Source organism: Coturnix japonica, chromosome 3 (assembly GCF_054131305.1).
Source record: "Coturnix japonica strain WE chromosome 3, WE-NBRP24, whole genome shotgun sequence".
Classification (NCBI taxonomy): Eukaryota; Metazoa; Chordata; class Aves; order Galliformes; family Phasianidae; genus Coturnix; species Coturnix japonica.
The window spans coordinates 100,205,158-100,223,097 of NC_140665.1; the positions used below are offsets into that span (position 1 = coordinate 100,205,158).

General features: G+C 41.5%; 1 protein-coding gene across 50 annotated transcripts in view; it reads left to right on the forward strand.

Moving 5' to 3' along the window:
• Window positions 1-17,940, forward strand: part of HMBOX1 (homeobox containing 1) — a 101,381-nt gene that overhangs the window by 41,038 nt on the left and 42,403 nt on the right. For 46 of the 50 annotated variants that reach the window (XR_014944982.1, XM_085544213.1, XM_085544224.1 and 43 more), the window contains exons 2-4: window positions 817-900; window positions 12,653-13,132; window positions 15,087-15,172. Coding sequence is in view for 49 of the 50 variants with exons in the window: in XM_085544213.1 (XP_085400339.1) it covers window positions 878-900; window positions 12,653-13,132; window positions 15,087-15,172 (589 nt within the window). In the remaining variant the exon portion in view is untranslated. Of the gene's footprint in view, window positions 1-816; window positions 901-11,523; window positions 11,635-12,008; window positions 12,115-12,652; window positions 13,133-15,086; window positions 15,173-17,940 lie in introns of all 50 variants that reach the window. The other 4 variants (XM_085544214.1, XM_085544219.1, XM_085544216.1 and 1 more) reach the window with 3 other exon arrangements.

Consider the following 17,940-nt stretch of genomic DNA (forward strand, 5'->3'; position numbering starts at 1 on the left):
GCTCTTGGCGGATGTTAGCCAAATAATCCTTTTAATAGCTTTTGTGAGTTAAAAGGGTAGGTAACTGTCATAAGGCTAAATGATTGCTCAGATTAATTTACTTGTGGCAAAAAGAAATCAATTGTAATTTAAATTTTTGCCTGTGAACTGATTATGCTACCAGACGTCAACTTTCTCCTTAGGAATCTACCTGCAGTCTGCATTGGAGCGTGTCTGTGATAGTACGGATTATGTGGATCTGAATTAGTTACAGATTATGGAGAGTAATGGGAATCAGCATGTGCAGCTTTTAATCTGTTTGGTATACACAAGCTCAGATTATTCAGCTGATTGGGCTTGTTTAGATCTTTAAAGCATTCATTTATAGCAGAAGTCATCCATGGGGTGCTTGGATGCAAAGGATTATTTCTTAGACTTTAAGTCCTTTACAAACCATGTCAATTCTCTCACTTGAGGCAAAGAGAAGAAAGACGGTGAGGCTTTAACAGGTCACACAATAAAACATAAAAATTGGAAGTGGGTAGAAGAAAACGCAGTAGTTTGAGGGAACATTTTTCTTAGCTGTGATTATATATAGTGATTGATACCCTTCCCTTTTAATAGAGGATGGATTAGGTGCTCAAAAAGAATCCTGAAGGGGCCTGCGTATTTTTCCTAATGGCATGTGGTTTGGGGCTGCTGCCTGGTAAAACTACCAGAATGTTGCCCTTTATAAGCTGGTTGTGTAATTGTAAGCCAGGCAACAAGAAATCAGAATGAATTTGCCTTTCATTAAAATATCTAAAGCTTTTGTTATCTTTTAATTGTGTCTTACAGAATGGTGAATAACACTGAAGACCCCCGAGAGGCTTTATAACGTTCCATCCCCATGTAAAGTATGCTCAGAACTTTTCCAGTAGTGTAAGTACAAGCAAAATAAAAACCAAACAATGACACAGCTACAAAAAGATGCCATCTTGAGCATTGTATTTTTTCTGTTCTACCTGAAAGATGCAGAGAAATGATTACACTGATGACCAACAGTTTGCTAAACTGGGGAGTTCCACTGGTTTGGCATTTGCTAAGCATTTAAACTGGGAAACAGTGGTATATAGTTCTTCTCTTGGTCTGGCTGATAGTGTCTCTGAAAGAGAAATTAATGAAGTGCTTAGAAACAACCTTGATCAGAGGAGGTGTGCTGTTAAAAGCTGGAGTACTCCATACATCCCCATGGCGTAGCAGAAGGATACCACAACTGTAAGTGTTTAGCACCAATGTGGACCTGGTGAAAGGAGATGAGTACACAGAAGTGTAGCACTGTATATCAAAGGCAGAAAACTTAGCATAGCTAACATGGGTAATGAATATGCTGATTCAAGCCACAACTGCTGAATCATGAGTCCCAGCACAAAGGAAAGTTATCTAAATCTTATGTTTGAATTTGAGCCTTTTAGTTTGCTCTTTTAAGTGACCTCAGTTACAAGTCTTCAGTGTAATTGATATCCAGTCTGTTTTCCTCAATAAATGAGCAAATGAATTCAAAGCTTGAAGCTTGTAAGGCTGAAAAGAGTAACTGTCCTGTATTGTGCTGTCCTGCATCCCTCTCAAGGTTCCAGTCCTGTATTAGTGTTCTGTGTACCTCTTGCAGGCATGACCAAACGTCTAATGGCAAACAGATTCTTGAGGTGTTTTGACCCCTGAGCTTCTGATTGTACCTACTGTCTGACCGCATTACAAAGAGAAATCCTGTCCATAGCAGGTTGGAAGTGGGATGCTGTGAACACAGTCAGATTCATCCAAGATAGATTATTTCTGGGTTGAAGATTATTCAGGTAGTGCATGGACACTCATAGCTCAAGTGGCAATGTAAGCACAGACTTCTTTGTAGAGAGTGATAGTAAAGAGTAGCAGCTGACAAGAGAAGCAGCTATGTGTTGGAAATTAAACTACCAATATTCTTCAAATAGGCTTCTTGATAGGACCATTAACTAGTTATTTTCCTTTGGTGTCTTAGTCTTCCATTCAAAACTAATGGTTCTTACCCTTCTGACACTCCCCTGTGTTGCTTCCTGTTCTTTGTTTTAGCTGCAAATATGTTGGATTTCAGTATTAAATAGTCACCACTTGAAATTGCAGAGATCTAGTTCACAGCAGGGAAGAAATCTGGAGTTAAGGCCACGCTGCCCTGTGCATCTTTATTATGCCAGTAATGCAGAGTTTGCAGACTGATCCTACAGTTCTTCTGTGCTTTGTGTGAGCACAAGGACAGCCTGTCAGCCTTAACTTTGAATCAGACTTATAACATAAATTTCCAAGCAGTGAATTATATAGTCTTAATTTCCTGTGCTTCAGCCAGATTTCAGACGTGTCCTGCCTCTGTGCAGTTTTAGTTGGATATCGTGTTCTGCTGCTTCTCGGGATCACTGTGGCATGTTGATGTGTGGTATTAATCAGCTGCCACCCTTCATCACAAAAGCAGTCACTTTTTCCATTGATTCCAGTGTGTGTACAGTTAATACAGTCATTGAGAATACAATAAAATTATAGATGAATGATTTTCGCCTGGGTGAAAGCTGGGATGAAACTATTTAGACAGGGTTAGAGAGCTTTAAATCACAAGAAACAGTCCAAGATGATGCATTGGGTGTAAGGTTTCTGGATTGAACCATAGATAACTTTTTGAATAGGTAAATGGACATCAGAAAGGAAAAGAAGTGAAAAAAAAAACCAGTTCAAAATAATAATAATAATAAAGCAGTTTGACAGCCCACGACCTGAGATTTATTGTGAAATCATGACTCATCTTGTGTGTATGTTTATAATAACTTCTTAAAAATAAGAAGTATGCCTTGACGTACTTCACTGGGCAGGTAAAGAAGGTTGTAAAGCAGTATCTTTATAGTAGCAGTATTCAATTTTCAGGTCAGGATTTTAAAACAAGCTTGAAAGTAAGGTTGGTTTGCGTTAATAAATCTCTTAAAGCTGCCATGGTTAAAGAGTAGTTTGGTTATCCCAGCCATGGGGCAGCATCCTCTGTCTGAAAAGCAAGGGAGGCAATTACCATTTCACGTACCTTAGTTTTATCTGCAGTTAGATGAGAGTGAGTACTTGAGAGGAGTTTTCTGCCTTGTGTGAACACGAGACTTGATTTTGGTGTCACAAGAGTTAGCTGTTTGTCTGAAACCAAGTCCTTCTATAGCCAACATGAATATATATCTACTGGTTTCTTCATAAATATAATGGAAGCAATTACTTGTACTTCACAGGATCGCAATAGTATTGATTAATTAATGTGTGAGGTATGACCATTGGTATTTATGTAGCATTTTCAAACTCTCGGGTATGTTTTTTTATGGAACTGGACAGTTTCAACATTGCCAATTAAGGTTTACCTGAATTACATCAGGTCTGTGTGTATGGATCTAACTGCCAGCTATGACAGAGATGTCTCTGGAGTAAATAAAAGCCTGCTGAGTGGAAAGGAAATCAGTGTGAGTAATGCAGATGGAGAATGAAGACCAAAGTCTTGTTATCATTTATGAAAAACAATGGAAAGAAAGGAAAAAGTATGTGAATGGTACCAGAATCAGCGCATTGAAAAACAGCCATTGGATTATGGCGGCTTGGAAAGTCACCATATGGCTAAGCTGCCTTAACTGTCCAGCTTCCCTGAAATGTGATTCAAAACACTTCAATTGAACCTTGGTGAAGGAGGCTTCAGCTATCGTGTAAATGGCTGGTGGCTGTAGAAATGTTCAGTGGACATTTTAAGCTTTTATAACTGAAGCATTGTCTGAGCCTTTACTTTTACTCTAAAATAAACCAGATGAGTTAATCCATGATTCACAGGTAGTCTAAAGGGGCCTAAAAGAAATCTTGTTCCCTGTGTGCTTCTTGTGCCTTTCTCTGTTTTTAGCCAAATTGGCCTGGCCCATCTGTTGGGCTGGTAATAGCAATGACTGCAGCCTTCTCTAAGCTAACACAGCTCACTAACCCAGGCAAAGCAAAGTAGCTAAGGATGGGTTGGTTTGTTTATTTTCCTGACGTGTTGAACTGAGCTGATTTGTTGGGATTCCCACAGATCTCTACAGGAGGGCAGAAGAGCAGGAAGGACCCAGCCCCAACTGCAGGAATGACAGAGCCATAAAACACCCTGAGTCAAAAGGGATCCTCCACTCTTGTTGTTGGGTGCTCTTAGGTCAGCTCACACACCCTCAGGCATCCTCGCTGCAGGACTTGCATCTCAAATTGTTCTCTCCTTCTACTCTGAGTAGCAAAAAGAGTTTGCATTTACCCCGAGGATGCAAACTGGGTCTTCTCTGTGTCACACAAGAGGAAATCTCCCTAAATGGAATCTAGGCTTCTTGAGACTTGTGTTACTTTAAGAGCATGAATAAGATGTGTATTTCTTTTTGAAATGCTTTTAAATAAAATAAAACTTTAATATGGAAACAGCCCACGTTTTTGCCATTATGATTTATATTCTTCAAGGAGCTCCTGTTATCTATTTTGGAGTTGTTCTCCAGATATAACATCTGTCTTCACCAAGACAGTGTGCCAACAGCACTAGAATAGATCTAATCCCACAGGCTGTTTTCTAGCAGGGGTAAAAAAATTGCTTTCTTCTTGAACATAGAATTGGTGATAGGTACAATTTTGTTACTTGGTGATTTTTGATTTTAGTTTTCTGAACTAACCAATTTCTCCTTTATGAAAGTGGTTACTATTGGTGAGAGAACCTGAGGAAGAATGTAGGTTTCCGTCATGAGTACTAAAGAACACCATTCTCCTTACGTGTGGAAAAGAGGTGGTAGAAATCCCGCTGATGACATCCTACTAAAGCATGTTGTACAATGCCATGCCTGGTGCCGTAGCCTTGTAGGACAGTGAGAAGATGTTCAAATTTTGGTCAAGCAGTTGGTTTCCACACTTTCAAAATGCCTCTGTGGTTCTGAACAAGCCGTATTAGCTTGTTTGAGGGTTAGTCCCTTTCTGTGAGCTCTTAGATTCAAACTTTTCTGCCACACAGGATTGTTCTGTAGAAAGATGTGTTTCCAACATTTAGGTATTCCAGTGAGCAGATGTGGAAATGTTGACCTGAGATTCTGTCTTGATTTTAACTTATAAGGGAGCCTGTAAACATGAGAGGAGTCAATTCTTTGAACATCAGGACAACGGGAAATGGCTTTAAGTTGAAGGAGGGAAGATTTAGGTTGGATGTCAGGGGGAAGGTCTTTAACTATGAAAGTGGTGAGGTGCTGGAACAGCTGCCCTGAGAGGCTGTGGATGCCCCGTCCATCCCTTGAGGTGTTCAAGGCCAGGTTGGATGGGGCCCTGGGCAGCCTGGGCTGGTATTCAATGTGGAGGTTGGTGGCCCTGCCTGTGGTGGAGGGTTGGAGCTTCATGATCCTTGGGGTCCCTTCCAACCTGGGCCATTCTGCAATTCTGTAATTGGTCAAATTCTGCAGCTTTCTAGAGGAAGGAGAAGATAATGTTGTTTGTACCCCTCTAATTTTTACATCTGGAAAAATATGATTGACCCGTTTACGTCTAGGTTAGGCCCATGTCTCCTTTGTTTTTGTCACAATAGCTGTTTCTTTGTGTGGGCTGAGGAAAATATGTCAGTGTGTTGCAGGGACTGGTGTAACTGGAATTCAAACACAGGAATTCTGCCCTGGCTCTGTTACAGACTTTATGTATATGCAGTTTTGTCTTTGGCTCCCAGATAGAAGAGCTCCTCCTTTGCTCTTTTGTCACAGCTTTGGGTCTCAGTTCTGCACTCAGTTGCCACTCTGGTTTTTCTCTTTGTGTCAGTTCTTCTCATTCCTCGCTCTACCCTTGAATCCAGCTTCAGAGTTTGAATTCCTGCCTTGCTGCTGTAGAACTGCAACAACAGTTGGGAGCCCTGATTTTAGGAGTAAGGAACATTAGGGTTAGACAGATAAGGTGTCGGTGTGAATCAGTCTGCGCCTGGAGTAGAATTCAGAAGTACCTGGCTCCCAGCCCTATGCTTAGTCAGAGGTCAGTCTTTTTTGTAAGGCTTGGATTATGGCAATAATTGGCATTTTTATTATATTTTCCCCTTGTAAGATTGATCTTGAGCTCTCTTTCTTTTCCAAAGATGTAAAGTGGATACTATAAAGGGCAGTAAGTTACTCACCGATGTGGAATCAGTGGCAAAACTGCTGGGGTTTGCTTGCTGCCAGTGTGTCAGCACCCAGTAAAAAACTATTGTATCAGCAGTGAAGAATACTGAAAGCTGAGTGGAAAAACAGCTTAAATAGAAAAAGCGAGTCTGGGTTCTTTAACTAGCTGAAAATCTTGAAGCTTCCTGAAGAAATGCGATGTTGATATTCTGCTCTCAGCTTGCCTCCCATAATTTGTGTAGCGGTGAGTATTTGATTACGTTGGATTTATTTTCAGAAGTTTCAGGCTGCTCTTATTAACTGTCACCATTTTGATCGAAAGCATATGGCAGTGTTCTGCATTCATAAGGCGGCGTTTTGCATTCATAAACAGAACTGGTGACGTTTAACCTCGATAGATCAGCTTGTAGTCTGATTCCACTCCTTGCTGCAAAGTGAGCTTTCCGTTTGCCTCGGATGAGAGCAGTCATTATACAAGCATTTCATTTTGTTTGTGAATCAGGATGAATGGGAGTAGAGTCCTCTTTGAAAATCAGAACCAAGAGATGCAAACTGCAGGAGATAATTATGCTAACGTATGGGTGAGGATGGCTCTGTGTTCGTTGACATGATGAGCACTTGAGCCCTGATTTTTTAATTTTTTATATATATTTTTCCCCTCTCCTGAAAACTGGTACAACTCCACCAAAAATACCGGAGTTGCAACTGATGAGCATAAGTGTTGGCTCAGATGAGTCACATCCTTAATCCTCTTTTGCGCTCCAGAATTCATAGCATCAACTACTGTTTTGAAGGCAGCTTTGCTTAATATGGTACAAAGCTTTGGGCGTTTCTGAAGCGCTTAAATTGGCTGTGAATAAAAGGAGATGCACTTGTTAAGCGAGAAAAGAAAAGGCCAGTTGCTTGAATTTCAGACAGCAAGACAGAGCTTTGCCCTTAATGTCCCAGCTGTGTTCCAGCAGGGTCATAAGGCACTTGGTGGTCTCACAGTCGTAGCCTCTGAGCTTGGCATGTGGTGTGCAGTATTTACTTTGTGTGCTGCACGTCAACCATTGTGTTTGCCACCCAAACCCTATGGCTGAGAGCAGTGTCTCAATGCTCCCTGAGCTCCAGCAGCTCCGGGCTGTGCCCCCTGCCCTTGGGAACAGGCCCTTTCTGTAACTCTCCCCCTCGCCCTCCCCTGACACTGCTCAGGGCCCAGCCCTGTCAGCAGCCTGTGCCATATATCAGAGGAGGGTGGAAGTTGATGTCGCTCCCCATCCTGTTTGCCACGGTCAATGCAACTTTATCAGAATCATTGTTAAATCAATTACCAGACCTGGGATCCTGTTCTGAACACTTTGGCTCTAACCCATATCCATATTATGCAAGTTATATCAAAGATAGGTCTCATATTAAAAAGCACAACTGGTTTTGTAAGTGTCTTGAGCTTTCCAGAGGCTATTAGATAAAGCAGTGAATTGTAATGAAGATTTCAAGAGGGATCTCAGCAGAAAAGGATCTATCCAGTGTTGTTGGAGCATTTCCTATTGATATACACCAAGTAGAAGAGAGAAAAACATGATCCCTTCTGATCTTTAAGGAGTCCAGAGCTATTTTCTCAACTGCTAAAGGTGTTAAGGCCAGTGTTCTGGCCTTATTCCCAAATGGGTAATTGAATTACTTCTACAAGTTCAGTTGGACTTAGAGTTCTCCACTTTCTGCTCTTGGTTGTTTTAATGGGATCATTCTGTCGGATTCGATGCCTGCAAAGCTCACGCTGAGTAGATGATTCCTGAATGGGTGTGGGCTTGGGTTGTGGTAGTGGGTGAGGAAAGCCAGTGTGTCTGGTTATGTATCCTATGCTCAAGGTCAGTGCTTTCAAAATGGGGAGAAAGCCCCATATTTACAGGGAGGACTTCATACAAAATAAGCTTGAATATTCTTGGTATGAGAGGGAAAAAGGTACTGAGAATAGTGTCCTAACACAAGCGGCCTTCAGTTCTCAAAGTTGTGTTAGTTGCGTAAATGGGTGATGCTGCATCTGACTGCTTGGGAACTACTGGGTATTTTAGTGGCAAAAGAGCTTTTTTACTTTTTATTTATAGGTCTCCCTTCAGTCTGATATTTAGGCACGTCAGGTTCCTTTTGGATGAGCCACAAAAGATAAGCAGGAAGCTTTAATGCTTTACAGATACCAAGAGGCAGTAAGTGGAATTGGGCCATCTTACATGGGGCATGACTGCCAGCTCAATGTGAGAAATGTAAATAAGTTAGATATTTTGAGCTATATTTTTTTTCCTGTCAGAGTCTAAATAAGCTTGATCCTTTTTAAGGACCGGGTTCACTTGTTAGAAAGTTGGTTAATTTTAGTTTTGACTTTAATTAGTTCTTTATAAAAAGCCTTAATTTTGGATTTCACGGAGATGAACGCATGGCGATTCTTCCTTGGTTGGCACCTTTTCATCGGCTCTCTCTATGGGGAAATCTGTCACCTTGTCAGGGCTGGTGAGAGATTTGGTAAGCCAAGCTATGTCAGTGCTGAGGATATTTTGCTAAGTTGGCAGGAAAGTTTGCTCAAGTTTGATCACAGCAAAGCAGCCCATCACAGTATTATTCTCAGGAACAATATTTGCTGCTTTGATTTTCTTCTGGACACCTCCGGTCATTCTTCTGTCTCTACCTTACTTTGCTTCTTGTTACTTCTGCAGTTGATTGTATTTCCCAAGGAAAGAAGAGGGGGAAAAGAAGCTGAATTAGAGCTAGCTAGAGGAGCTCAGGAGGATACGAGGCTCTTAAAGCAGTATGGGTGGGGAGAGGGGAAAGTAGAGGATATCCATTAATTAATGAGGTGAATGGAATTTTGATGATTCTAAAATGGTTGATTTACTCAACTGTGCTGTAAATCGATCTTCAAACAGCATTAAGTTTATTAAAAATGTTTTGAAAGTGGAAAATAACAGAGGCTTTGTTAGAGCAACATTTCTAAATAATCTTAGCATAGTTATTCATTAAAAGAGGGTAGATAGCTCGTAATGTTGGAACATGTTCAGTAATACGACGTTTTGCAATATTTGTTTTGTGTTTTTAATGGAAAATTCCCAGTTCCTGAAGTTGTTTTCAATACACAAAGCTGACTCAGAAGCATTTCTTCTGAATCTTATGATTATATAGGAAAGCACATGGAAATGTGAATGAGAATTCAGGATCAGTAAGTATCTGTGTCAGATGCAGTATGTGCTGTGTTTGGAGCTATAAGCACAGGAGTTTTTAAATCAGTCTTTGACATGGGTGAGATCAGTGAGATGCTGTGGATGACTTTGGTGTTTATTTGTTGTGTTTTTTTTTCCCCCTGAGTGTTGAGAAGTTACGTAGTGTAGAAATTGTGTAGGTTGGAGGGCTAGAAGAATACCTTGCATGGACATCCTTAGCAGTGACTGTTAATTACAGTATGATGGATTCAGTCTGGCAGCGGATTTGCTGCTCCTCACTTACTTACTGCAGCTGTTTCAGAAGCAGTCCAGAGATTAGCGCTACCCTGTGGGCCTCAAGTTGGATATCATCGAATATATGGCAGAGAATGGCCGTGTCCAGCAGCCCGTGCATCCCTGTGTGCATCACCGTGCCTGCACAGCGAATCCTCCCTGCACCAACACTGGACAAGCTGGAAGCCACATCGCTTTCCTATGTACAGCTTTGTACCACTGAAAGTAAAATATTTATCTAGTTCTAGAAGCTGAGCTCCAACATTTTAGATAAATTAGTGATCGCAGCCAAATTCTAAAGGCGGTGACTGACTGCAGGTGGTGTTAGGTTCTTCATATTACTTGATATTTCTGAAGCCATCTTGTGCTTTTGTCAGATTAGGTTTTTGGTTCATGGGGCTAGAAGAGCAAAAGTTTTGAGTTTCTGGGTCCACGACAAACTGAAGATTAACCTAGATAATCTAAGATATGGTCTAGTATTAAATCTTGAAGAGTCAGTGGAGGAGGAATTTTGAGTGGAGGTAGTTGTGGGAGGAGTCTCAGGTTCATTAAATCCTCCAGTTCAGTAAAGTACTTGAGGACGTGGTGTTGACAGATAAATTCAGGAAATGACGATCTTAGAAATACAGGTAAGAAAAGACAAAGGTGAGTTTATCTCTAACGAAGGGTGAGCTGGCACATCAGATGAAAGCAATCTCAAAGCCAGATGTTTAATTACAGATTTTCCTATTTGAAAAACATGCCACTTAGTGTTGACATTGTGAGCTTTCTTACTGCACAGGAGCTGGTGATGTGAGTCAGGCGGCATAGCACCCTTAGCAAGGTTTGGGCAAAAGGGCTGAGCATCTCTGCTCCCCTAAATACAGAGGGCAGACGTAGAATGCAACGTCAGTTTCCAAGTGCTCTTTGTCAAGTCCAGAACAATTCTAATTGCAGTGTGATTTCCAGATCTTAGTTGTTACAGTTCCAGTCAGACTGGACTACTGCTGCAGCCACACTCCAGGCTACTGCTGCACCGGCTGCTGTGCCCTCCTTTTAATAAAATAGTCCAGGTGCTTGTCTTTTAAAATTGAGAATGGCATTTACATTTTCAGTAATTAATTGTCCCAAAGGACAGAGCATTCCTGTTGGACCGAAGCACTCATATGAATGTAGTCTGTCTTTTCACACAGTCATTTTCTTGGATGGGAGTCATCCCCTTGCATTGTCCTCCTGCTTTCTTTTCCTGCAAACATGCTTCTAATGTTAAAACCATGAAGGAGGTTCAGTATTTGCTGTAGGAAAACAAGGATAGGAGCTTCTTTCCAGCCTGCATGTGCTGCTTTCATGGGTGTATGCATGTTGGTTTGGTATACCTTACCTATGGCTACGCTCTAACTACAGCTCAACTAAACAAAGAAGTTCTCAAGGCTGTTCTTTAGTCCTAAGGCCACTGGGCCACATCCGTTCCACAGGACTAGCCTTGAAAAGTGAGTGGGTAGCTGTATCCAAACTCCTTGCTTGTGGTTTCTGGTCTATGCAAAATCCTGTATAATGTCTGCAAATTGGTCACGACTGTAATAGCTTTGTTGAGCCAAAACTGCCAAAACAGAGCAATGTAATAATCTTGTAGATAACCGTGTGGGTACTGTCGTGCTTCTTCCTTGGCACTGTTTATTTTTACGAGTACTGATATAGCCATACGCTCTGACTTGAGGATATACCTTATCTATTCCCTTACCTAGTCAGATCTGTGTTGGGAGATGTTTCAAGTTTGAATAGATTTTATCACCATACCCCCAAAACCTACTGGCTTTGTTTAGATTTCTGTGATGCATGTACCTGAAGGAAGTCCCTGCAAAGCCTACTGTAATCCCAAAAGCTGTTATTCCTCTTTTGGTTTTCATACGGTCCTTGTAATTCTTGCTTGATTTTTCATCTGCCCTTGTTTGTAGGGATTCTACAATTAGCTCTGCCACATGTCATGGAGTTTGAGTGATTTCTTTACCGTGTTGCCCTGCAGGAATTGTAAAAACTCTTGACTCTTCGAGAAGATTCACAAAAAGGTTGGAAAATACCCTGATCTCTTTGCCGAGCTCTGTCTGCCCTTTATCTGCTGTCCCTTCTCAAGATCCTGAGTTCCGAAGGAGCGATCTTGTCATTTGTATGCCGTTTGGCTCTGCTGTAAGGAGACTTAGGAAGGAAAAGCAATTAAGGGAGCTCACTTTGCTTTTTCCAGTTCCATTCTTTTCTTCGCAGCAAATTCATAGGACAGTCATTGTTCTGGTACCTTTGGAAGTTTAGTAGTTAAAAAAAGCTTTTGATGAGCCACCATGTTGATGGAATTACACCAAAAGGTGCCTTTGGAGGCAAGAAAGCAGCAGACATTTCTTTAAATGAAAGCCTGTAGTAATTGGATGTGCTGCACTTTCCTTCTTAGGGCAGGCGATCTGTGACAACATTCCAGGTTCAAAAGTTGCTAACTTCAGAAATCAGACTTCAGTCAAATCAGCTTTGGTCCCACAGGCCACTAGAATTTCCGCTAGGTATGTTTTTATCTTCTTTTTTTCAAGGTAGCAACAAAAAGTTAGGGCAACTTGTACTGCAGTTGTGATTCATAGATCTTATGTCATAACTGGTTAAAAGTTCTCCACAAAAACTCAACCTCTGGCCTTGAATGAACTGGTCGGTTTGGGAATCTGGGATTTCTGTTTGCTGGATAGTTGGCAATGAGGAACATTTGGTGTGAGTTACTGAACAGCCTTCCTCCCTCTGTAACGGGTTTATCAAAAACAAAAGAGTAGTAACTGCTGGTTCACTGTAGCTGCAGTAAAAGAAGGAGAGAGAAATGCTATTTGAAAAGTTGGTAGAAGATGAGCCTTTCTGCCAGGTAACAAGAGGTGCTGTTCATGAGAGGCTGAATGCTCAGTTTAATTGGAGGTGGAGTGTTGGGCTGCCATCTGTCATAACCATGGCTTAAAGTGTTGGACTAGGATTGATCTTTTCTCTTGCAAGATATTTTCCATGTATCACAGAGAAGTGTTGAACTGAAGTATTTGCTTTTCCATTTCACCTTATTTTCAGCCTGCTGGAAACCATGTCTCACTACACAGACGAACCAAGATTTACTATAGAGCAGATAGACCTGCTTCAGCGCCTGAGACGTACGGGAATGACCAGACATGAAATCCTCCATGCGCTGGAAACCTTGGATCGTCTTGACCAAGAGCATAGTGACAAGTTTGGCAGAAGGTCTAGCTATGGAGGGGGTTCCTACAGCAACAGTACCAACAACGTCCCAGCATCTTCCTCGACAGCCACAGCTTCAACACAGACCCAGCATTCTGGGATGTCCCCATCACCAAGCAACAGTTACGACACCTCCCCACAGCCTTGCACTACTAATCAGAACGGGAGGGAGAGTAACGAGAGGTTGTCTGCATTCAATGGGAAGATGTCACCCACCCGCTACCCACTAGCAAACAGCTTGGCTCAAAGGTCTTACAGTTTTGAAGCTTCCGAAGAAGACTTGGACATCGATGACAAAGTAGAGGAACTGATGAGGTCAGTAGAAGTCTTTGTAAGTTTGGAAAGTCAGGGTGAGAATCTCCAGCATGCAGACTCCTCCTGTGGGACTGCTTTAGTAGTGACACGTGTTACTAAGAAAGCAGGAATTGCTTTAGACAGTTATTCCCCTGCTAGTTTCTTGGTGGTCAGTAACTCAATACCAGATATATCAGGGGCTGTTTTACTGTTGAAACATTTTTTTCCACGCTGTGTACCAAAGACTGAAATTCATGCTTATTCACCAAATTTCCACCCTCCTCTTGTTCGGAAGACTTCTGACTGAGTCTCACTTCACATGAGTCTTCCTCCACTGATGTGTACCAGTTGAATTTCCTTCCATATATAGGCAGAGTGGGGAAGCTGCTTGGTTAATGCTTTCCGCTGTGATCTGCAGTGCATGTACGTTATCTGTTTATAGTTTGTGGCAGGGGCTGGCTCCCTCTTGGAGTTGCACAGTCTGCAGATTGGTGCAGGAAAACAAAACAAAAAAGAAGCAGAAGTCTTTAATGAGGGCCAGTTGTTTTTTTGGTTTGGTTTTATTTTATTTTGATGTTTGTTTCCTAGATTGACCTTCCTTTTCTTTTGGCTGCATCCTTTTCAGCATTATGGCAAAGATTAAAAGAGGGGATTATTCCACTGAAGATGAAAGACTGAGTCAGTGGGCTTGACAGCAAAAAGAAATACAGAGAAAGGGCAAAAAATCTCAAAACTGTTTTAGTTGTCATTTCAGAATGGTTTTTTTTCCTTGAAGCTGCAACAAATCAGAAGTACCTGTGGGAGGGAGAACTAGGGCCTGTAATCTCCAGAATGGAAATAGGTTTGGAGATTTAGGGGAAAAGTGTGGCTGGAGAATATTAGAGATGAGCAGTAAGAAAAGCCAATCAGCCTCGTTTTACTGTCAGCTGCAGGGTAATGGAATGATGCAGGAAGGCGGTGAATATAGCAGCATGCAGGAGTTCCCATGGCTGAAATTTTAATAGTTCCTTTGAGTTTTTGGTTCCTATAAGTCTCAAGTAAACTGAAGCTACATTTATTTTCCGGCATATGGAAGGTAATTCAATATGGAAGTAAAAATGAACCCACAGCATGGCGTTTAGTTTCCATTTTGCAGGATTGTCTGCCTTGAGAGCTGCTGAGGCAGGAGAGGAGAAGGGGAAGAGAGATTAGTAAATAGCAAAGCCTAACAAAGATTGGTTTTACTTCTCTGCACCTTTCAGGGAGGAAGAGGAGGGAAAAGTATTTTCAGCAATTGAGATTTGTTGTGTATCCCAATCCTTACGTAACCACAAAATTATTTACCTTTTAGCACAGTGCCTATTGAATTATCTCAGTATACCTTAATACCCACAGCAGGGGAGGTTGGAGCCTGATAATCTTTAAGGTCTCTTCCAACCGAAGCCATTCTATGATACTACCTTTTCAATCATACAAAGCATTGATGCTTTTCATTCAGTGCAAGCTATGGGTTAGGGAAGTAGCAGTGGAGGAATAGAGGTTGCAAAATCTTTTCCTCTGGATCTTTGCCTTGGATAGCTGGGGCACGTTTGTGTTTATATGTTCAATTGTGCAGCTAACCACGCAGACCCTGCTATCCTTTATTTTTGTGCCTTATTTTTATGACTGAGGATTTTATGCTGGTACAAGAGATTTATTCATCCCCGTGTAATGAAACTTTGCACATTCCATATGGCAGCGCTGCACCTAATATGAATTATATAGGACGTGAGCCATCCATTCTCCTACTCGGGTACTTTGATCAAACGTGACACTTGTTAAAAGAAGTGTCCACTGGTGAGGCACTTGGACTATTTTAATGCCTGCCTTCCCCGCTTCTTGTCCCCTAAATAAAGAAAATGAAGCCATTTTGCATCTTCAAAGTGCACTTTGGTCTGTCTGTCTGGGTTTGGTTTTTTTCCTTCTTTTTTTGTGCTCTCGTTTTTTGTTTTGGTAGGAGGGACAGCAGTGTGATAAAGGAGGAAATCAAAGCCTTCCTAGCCAATCGGAGGATTTCCCAAGCAGTTGTTGCACAGGTAACAGGTAAGAGCTGGGGGAGTCCTTTCTTCATCTGGGGAAACTGTGTCTAACTGCCTATGTGTGCGTGGTGCAGATGTTGGAATATTGCTTGGCTTTCTGCATTGCAGTGCAGTTCTGTCAGCTTAGTCATGATAATGTATGCCTTTGATTTAAGACCCATTGTCCCGCACATCATGGAACTTCCCCAATGAATCACTTGTTCTTTTTTTTCTTTTTTTTTCATGCCTTGTGCTAGCAGATTTTATTTTACAGCGTTATAATAAGCCCAAAGTTTTTATCTTTAAAATGAAACCATTTTCCTTAATTCTTAAATTGTTTGTTGAATGTGGTAAATAGATACATATCTGCATCTCCGTGTGCGGAGATATGAATAATACATATTTGTATTATAAAATGCATATGAAAAATATGGAGACACAGCTATAAGTGATATCGCCACATTCAGCAGTCATTTTGTGATAGTTTTGAAGGTTTTCAATTGCTTGTCTTTGAGTCACAAAAAGTGAAAATGAGTTGTGAGACTGAGGGGCAAGTATTATAGTTTACATTTGACTAGAAGGAGAAGGAAGGTGTTTTGGGCCTTTTTGGGCTGTTGTAACCTCCTGCTTTTACATTCTCTCTTTTGCGTTCAGGACAAGTAAGCATTGATATCACATTGATTGTAGTTGTGTGTTATCAGTTCTTCTTTATGATTAAATTGATCAATCCCATATTATGTCTATCACGTCTATTCATTTTTTAAAACCAAACTGGATTAAAGATCTTGGAATGGATCCTTTTTAAGGTTCCTTGCTAACCAGGAATGCCAAACCAACAGGAGGGAAGTTGTTCTTTTATGATATTTCCAGTGTTTGAAATGCCGTGAGAACCCATCTGCCTGGGAGATCTGGGTTTGCAGACGCTGTGTTTGCTAGCAGTTGAGGTGGGCAGGCAGAAATGGGTGCTGGAGCCATGGAGCCAGGAATTCCTCCCGCATCTGTGATCTTGGGCAAATTACTTGTACAAAATTAGCATTCTGTATCACTCTGAGGAATGCTACTAACCTTACCAGATGTTAGCGTTAGTACTTCAGATATGTAATGCCAAGTCTTCTTACTCGAATTGGAGCTGAACTGTGGGCACCTTGTGGGTCAGCCCCATACCTCTGCGAAGTCCTTGCCTGAATATGGTATTGGGATGACTCATTTCTCAGTTAATTTCCTGTATAGTTTATTATGAGGGCAAGCAACAGAAAAACTCCTGACTCTGGGACAGAGCCTCTGAGCCTGAGCAGGTCAGACTTACCCTCCTTCTTTAATAGAACTGTTGCAAAGAGGAAAGAAAATGTGGCAGGAGGGAATTTCCAAAACAAAGTAGTGTTGTTTTTTTTTTGTCAGTTAGAATATTGCATGCCATTAAATAAGAATTTCTGTGCCAAATCTGAGGTAGTCTGTATTAGTAGAAGGAGCTGATCTGTTTGCCTACGTCTCAGTGCATGTCTCAGAACCCAGGCAGGCTGTAGCAAAGTCAAGATGGATCTCTTCTGTCCCAGTCATTTTGGTTCTTCCATCCTCATCTTGCACTCTTTCTTATTGCTAGATGTCTTATCCTGCCAGTGGGACAGAAGAGACTGACCTAATGGCATTACGATGCCTTGTTTTCACATGAAATCAATGGGACCCCAGGTAGCTTTAAAGGCTGAATGGCTATATTTTCTTGCAGGTGACCGATTGACCTTTCAAATAAGAAAATAAAGTGGTATTTTGTACTTGATGCACTTCCTTAAGCAAAGATAACTGTGAGACCTTTGCTGTGCTGCTACGCACAGATTTTCCTCCTGCTGCCTTATGCAGCTGAGCAGTGTTTTCTTCCTGGTCTTACTGGGAAGGTCATTAGGAGTTAGTTCATTTTAGAAGTAACCCTTAGCCTTGTGTATGCAGATGTGTAGCACTTACATGCCACTTTTAAGTACATAGCTTTGGCTTATCTGAAAGAAATAGTCTCAAGGAGTTTGAAGGGACTGGATTAAAGTGTGTACTCAGCAGTAACAGGGGAAACGTCAGCTTCCTTTCAAAGGCACGGGACAGTGAAGAGTGGCTGAAAATATCCCAGGACAGAGACCCAGAGTGGAAAGCATGTGTCCCAGGGCTCTCATTTCCAGACTGGTCTTAGACCTGATGAATGCTAGTTGACTTTAGTGCTCTTCAGAGCTATCCACCGTCCTTTCCCATTCAGCAATCTCCCAAGGAAGGTTTGGAAACCACTTTTGGTTCTTCAGAAAAGGAATTTGGGTATATTAGGATAATGCTTTGCAGAATGTATCGTCCCAAATGTTGGGACTATATCCAAATGTATGGTCCAATCTCAGTGTTTACAGACTTAGTCTTACTGTTAGAACTGTTCTGCTAATCGTTCAGTAAACAAGAGAAAAATAAATAAATACAATTCAGAAAGTGGTCAGTAACAGATGGCATAGGGGAGGGCTGTAGGAAGTGGCACCTCTTCAGAATGCTGCCCAGTCTGGGTGATCGCACTCCTTTCCAGCCCCAGGCATCATTCATCACCATTTATTTAAATACAAACATAGCTGCAATTCGCATGTTGGGTGTATTTGACTTGCGCAGCAACTGGTTGCCACCCTCCATCAGCTGGAAATCGTTTACCACTTGAAATGAATATGAAATACTATGGCCTCAGCTTTTACCATTCATCTCTTCTGCCTTGAGAAGAAAGGCAAGAAACAAATGAAATGATAAATCCATGGCTGGCCCTGTCCAGAAGGACTTGTTTGA